This window comes from Leguminivora glycinivorella, chromosome 18, assembly GCF_023078275.1.
Source record: "Leguminivora glycinivorella isolate SPB_JAAS2020 chromosome 18, LegGlyc_1.1, whole genome shotgun sequence".
Taxonomy (NCBI): Eukaryota; Metazoa; Arthropoda; class Insecta; order Lepidoptera; family Tortricidae; genus Leguminivora; species Leguminivora glycinivorella.
In genome coordinates, this window is record NC_062988.1 from 17,280,030 (window position 1) to 17,286,303 (window position 6,274).

Consider the following 6,274-nt stretch of genomic DNA (forward strand, 5'->3'; position numbering starts at 1 on the left):
ATCGCTAAACATGCATATATTATTTGTATGGAACCTTGCTCGCGACAACTGATAATAAAAATTGCGCAAAAAATTAAACGTAAAGATTCGCAAGACATCAATGACATGACAACTAAATTTTTAGATATAATACCGCAGTTTATTTATAGTATACTTTGTGACTTGTTTAATAAATGTGTTGAATGCGGGGTTTACCCTGCCAGTTTAAAAAATGTAAAGGTACAGCCAATTTATAAAGGCAAGGGAAAAATGGATAATGTGAAACATTTTAGACCAATATCACTAATCCCAATCTTCTCAAAGATATTCGAACGCGTGCTTAGCGATGTACTTATATCACACTGCAATAAGAACAGGTTAATGAACAAGCAACAATACGCTTATCAGCCAGGTAGATCGACTATAGATGCTGCGCGCGACGTAACGGCTAGGGTCATGAGTCATTTAGAGGCGAAACAGCAAGTTGCCGCCATTTTTTGTGACCTGTCACGCGCTTTCGAGCTGGTGCATCATCCACTACTCCTGGCAAAACTTGACCACTACGGTGTGACGGGCAACCTGCACCGCGTGATCGCATCCTTTCTCGAAGGCCGTAAACAGTTAACATCCGTCAAAGGCGAACGATCAGAGCTCTTGGAACTGGGTGCCAGCGCCGTCCCCCAGGGTTCTATAATGGGGAATAACCTATTTCTCATCTTAATGAATGACCTCACAGAGGCATCCAACGAAGCGGAGTTCGTTCTTTTTGCTGATGACGGTTGTGTGATTGTCGCAGCAGACAACTACGACCAGCTTAAACTCAAACTAAGTAGAGTGATGGACCAGGTTGCGGCGTGGTTCGCAGCGAACGGCATGGCCCTGAATATTGAGAAAACCAATATTGTCCACTTCGGCCTGCGTGGAACGAGAGAGCACACGCTCAATATCACCTGCAATGGCCTACCGGTGCCGCAAGTGGACCAAGTCAAGTATCTAGGGCTCACTATCGACTCGGGCTTAACGTGGGGACCGCACATCGACGCGCTGTGTGACCGCCTTGCTGCTGCCTGCTTCGCGCTCACTAGACTGCGACCAAGTCTGCACACCGACAACGTCAGAAAGGCCTACTTTGGGTACTTCCACTCCATACTAGCTTACGGTGTGGATCTATGGGGGGACGCCGCTGACCGTGAAAGGGTCTTTCGGTTACAGAAGCGTGCAATCCGTGTAGTAGCCGGGGTCAAATGGGATCATCCGGCCAAGGAGCTGTTCATAGGTTACAAAATCCTAACCCTACCTTCCCTCTATATTCTGGAGGTAGCCAAACAGGTCAGATGTAACTTGGAACAGTTCCAGGCGGACGCTGTTGAACCCAAGTATCCCCTCAGACGCGGCCAGGAGCTCCGTGCGCCTCGAACCCGATTGGCAAAGGCTAAAAAGTGCCTCAACTTTATCGGTCCTAAAATATATAATAAAGTGCCCGAGGACATCAAGACCGCTAAAAGTAACAGCTTGTTCGTGTCAAAATTAAAATCCCTCTTAATCTCCGAAGCGTACGATGCTTTGCACGATTACTTGGGCAAGTAAAAAAGTAAATAATAGCTAAACCTACTAACCTATTACAACGAATAGACAGAACATTCATACTCGAAATTTAACTTAAAAAAAAAAACATGCATGTAAAATACCTACAGACTTTGTGATATGAACAGCAAATTATAAAACTATGGTTAGTACTATTTAATACTAGATTAAGTACCTACTATTATTATTTTTACCAATATGAATTGAAATATGATGATGTGACGTGTAAATTATTATTTATGAATAAATGATTGAATTGAATTGAATTGAATTGTTGCACAATCTACTATTGCTACCATTTGACACTTTTTTTTTCACATCATATAAGCAAATACCAAAATATGAATCAGGTCTGTTGTAAAAATATTATGCACTTAATCGACACAATTTTTTTATACATAATATTACTTATGTGCAAACACTTTCCGTGGCGGTAATATTTTATACAGGCCAGACAAAGTTATTGAACAGAAAAGTGTCACTTAATTCCCTCCTAACAGGGCCGAAAAGTACCCTTTCTGAATGGGTGATGTGAAAAGCAGTAGGCGTCACATCGCAAACTCATTTCCTTTTTGAGCACTAACTACTTAAAGCAGACAATAAACCAACAATCTAAAGTTATTTGTTTAGGGCACAGGTCCTTCTCTAGTTCTCATCTGTAGGCAGGTGCGCTTATGAATCACTACTAGGAGTTAGCCTGTTTTCACATTACCCGATCCGATATCGGATGTCGGAAGGATTTCAATGCAAAAAATACAAGATGACACCTGTAATGTATGGGATATCGGTCCAACATCCGGTATTGGATCGAATAATGTGAAAACGTACATATGGGTGCTAAAATGAGTAATAATGTTAAATATAGATCAAGACAAATTTATGTTTATTACACTCATTAACATGTAGTTGCACTTTTCAAAATTAATGAGATACACATTCTCTGTCCAAAATATCTCTGCATCTTTCATCAATTTCTTCTTCACAGGCATTGTGTTTGTCGCTGTTCCACATTTTGGCAAATTAGATGAACTAGCTCTTACAAAATCGCTAGTATACCTATCCACGTTTTCCCAATTCAATGGGCTTAAAAATTGTAATCAGGTCCGGGGTTCAACGCAAAGGCCGTCGGCAGCAAGCAGGGCAAGCATACGTCTTCGTTAATGCAAGTAGAATCAGGTCCAGGGTTTAAAATCAAAGGTCGTCGTCGTTTTAAGCCGAGTTCGAGAGCGAAGGTAGTCGTAGAAGGAGGCAAAATCAGAGGCCAGGGAGAGAAAATAAGTCGAAAACAGTAATAAATAGTTAAAATAGTTCACCAGATAAAGTTATGAATTCTCCGAGAAAAATGTCAAGCTGACAATCAATTGTCAGTGTCTGTGGCCAGCACAGATTCAAAATGGAATTTTTTTAAAGACTAAGACAAATCTCATAACAGCCGAAGTGGGTCGTACGCGCAGTCGAGCAACACGTTTTTATTTTTATAAAATGTATGGTGCTACCAAAAAATCTGTAACTTTTTTCTGTAATTAGAAATGGTTATTCCTGTCACCAGAAAAAATATCAGCCACTTTTAAAATTTTCAGACATCCCCCATTTTACCACAGTGATATATTTAGAAAGAAAGCGGACACTGGCGCTAGGGCGGGAAAACGATAGGTTGAAGAAAAACTGATGAGAAAGAACAACACATTGAATAAACTCACCGTCTTGGGTGAAATTAGAACTTTGAAACAGTGTTTAAAATAGAGTACTAATCCATTAAGTCCCGTTTGCAATATTAAATATGTTTAAAAACCGTGAAAGTTTAAATCAATTGCTGTGTCCTACTAAAATAAGAGTAGTCTAGGGGGCTGATTTTGAGTTCCACTGTCACTAAAATACCGGTTGAAAACGGTGAATTGCCTATTATTTTCAGTGACAATTTTCTGAATTCGAACGCCGTGAGACTCATAAATCGGCCCCTAGGTCATCATCATCATAAACTTAAGAGTTAATCTCTTGTCGGTGGAGTATTTTCCAGCTTTTTCTATCCTGTGCCAACTCTTTGACTTTTTGATACGACACGGTCCCTACTTTTTAGGGTTCCGTAGTCAACTAGGAACCCTTATAGTTTCGCCATGTCTGTCTGTCCGTCCGTCCGTCCGTCCGTCCGTCCGTCCGTCCGTCCGTCCGTCCGTCCGTCCGTCCGTCCGCGGATTACTGTAAAAGGCGGTAAAGGGGGTGATGTTGTTCCCTTTACCGAGCGCAGACTAATTGGGTTGAGGGTCCCAATAAGTCGACACTCTTATAAGATGGTGAGGGTTCAGGCCTGGCTTAACAGAACAACAACAACGATTCCAATTGGATTTATTTAGACAACACAAGAGTTACACGCAGGTTTACACAAATAGTCTTACACAATGTAGTCTAGTAACACTAAGTAACACGAATGCCGTGAGTGGTATATCTAGCACTGTACACTGTTGCTTTCACTGAACTTCACTTTGACTATGGACGCGACGGTAGCGGGTGTACCGAAAAGAGGTGACGTAACGAGACGTACTCCGAACCGGGCTCACGCCTTGCTAGTAGAAGACTCTCCGTGTGTGATCGGAATTGCGACCTTACGCCAAACGCAGGGGTTTACGCAATGTGTGATCGGAACGGGCTTTCTCCGTACTTAGCAAGGAGCTATCTTAGGCCTAGAGTAAGGTCCTAGTTAGGAGCAGACTGGGATGTCAACTGATTTGGGATGTGTCCCGGCGGGCTTTTATACCACCCGACGGCGTGGGTGAAAGCGACGCTTCCTTCCTGAGTAACGGGACGCTGGACCCGCGCATCTGCAGTGGCCGGCCATCGCAATGTAGAAACAATGGTGCGGTACCGTTGGAATCGGAAGGGCCGGCGGAACCTTCTACCTGCGTTACGCGTGGGAAACTTGGTCGTGCTACAGTCTCCCCTCTGGATCCGACGACGTCCCGGCGAGGAGCCAGCACTAGGTAGCACTTCTTCTTTTCCATCGATTTTGCTTTTACATGCCCCTTGGGCTTCTTAGTCTTCTTCTTGAAGTTTTTGAGTGGCTGGAGTGGTGGTTCCGTAGGGGCCACCACCTCTTCATGATATAGCGCAAACGCTGCATCTTGGGGAGGTTTAATCTTCTCCGGACAGTCACTATTCCGAGTGACTATGCATGATGCGAGCTGACGTTGTGACTTTACGTCAGAGCTATCTTGTTTTGGTGCAAGTTTAGCACGCTCAGCATGAGCTGGAATGACCACTGCTGGATCACGTGGCTGCAACTTCAAAGCTTCCTGACTATTCTTGTCTAATGCTTCTTTTCTTATTTCCTCCCTTTCTTCCGTAGAGGGAACTTGCGTACAGCCTACTTGAAGTTTTGCTGTAGGGCTTGGCCCTATTTCACCAGGTACGCTTGGGGCCCAAGAATATAGGCCAACGCTCTGGTCTCCTGGATTTGCATTTCTGCAGCAATTAGGACACTTGCTGCGAACGACGCCGGGTCTGCCGCATCCGTAGCAACTGATGCTAACCGGTGCTGATGGAGCAACCTTGCTCACATCTCCCCTGCAGTTGAGCTCATCTCTTGTTGTTGCCGCTTCTTTGTGCGACAATCTGCTTCGGCGTGCCCGTTCTTATCGCAGTACTCGCAGCGTTGTCGGCCTGAAGTGTTCCGTTTATTGTTTGAAGGTACTGAGGCAACATTTTCTTCCCAGCTCGTCTTCTTTTCCAATAGGATTTCTTCAGCGCTCCGTGCGAGTTTCAGAAGTTCGTCGATCGATTTGAAAGCGCTTCTTGGCACCATTTCCCGTATATTCAAGTGGAGCTGACCATAAATCATATGGAGTTGATGGGTCTCCGGTGGGATTGGTGCAGGCAGCTGGGCTATGAGTGCCCTCTTCTTTGCGACGAACTTCTCAGTGGGGGTCTTCGCATCCTGCTTGAGTTCTATTATCCTCTGATACAGGATGTCCGCTGGTATCTTCGGTGCGAACGCGTGCCGAAGCCGATCTTCAAAATCCGTCCAGGATTTGACGTCTGACTTAGCGCCTTCCCACCAGACAGCGGCGTCTCCTTTTAATAGGAGGGTAAGCCCTTCGAGAGCGTTCTCGTCGTCAATGTTCTCGATTTTCTTGTACACCTTGATGGCTGAGAGAAACGTCTCTACAGCCTCGTTGTCGCCGGTTCCGTCGTATACTGCGTTGCATCGTGCGAATGAACCTTGTCTGCTTGCCGGTGCTAGAGCTGCGATGATGCGCTGGAGCTGTTCTTCGGTCATGCTGAGGGCCATCTTCGCTCTGTGTTGTGCTCGTGTTCTAGGTTCTGAAGCCAGGGCCACTTAGTTGGGCGCCAGTTGTAAAAGGCGGTAAAGGGGGTGATGTTGTTCCCTTTACCGAGCGCAGACTAATTGGGTTGAGGGTCCCAATAAGTCGACACTCTTATAAGATGGTGAGGGTTCAGGCCTGGCTTAACAGAACAACAACAACGATTCCAATTGGATTTATTTAGACAACACAAGAGTTACACGCAGGTTTACACAAATAGTCTTACACAATGTAGTCTAGTAACACTAAGTAACACGAATGCCGTGAGTGGTATATCTAGCACTGTACACTGTTGCTTTCACTGAACTTCACTTTGACTATGGACGCGACGGTAGCGGGTGTACCGAAAAGAGGTGACGTAACGAGACGTACTCCGAACCGGGCTCACGCCTTGC

General features: G+C 44.9%; 1 protein-coding gene across 1 annotated transcript; it reads right to left on the reverse strand.

Annotated features, from left to right (window-relative positions):
- Positions 1 to 5,110: 5,110 nt before the first annotated feature.
- Positions 5,111 to 5,845, reverse strand: LOC125235801 (activity-regulated cytoskeleton associated protein 2-like). Its single transcript, XM_048142389.1, has one exon. It carries the CDS (start codon positions 5,843 to 5,845, stop codon positions 5,111 to 5,113), a length of 735 nt encoding a protein of 244 aa, XP_047998346.1.
- Between the last annotated feature and the right edge of the window lie 429 nt (positions 5,846 to 6,274).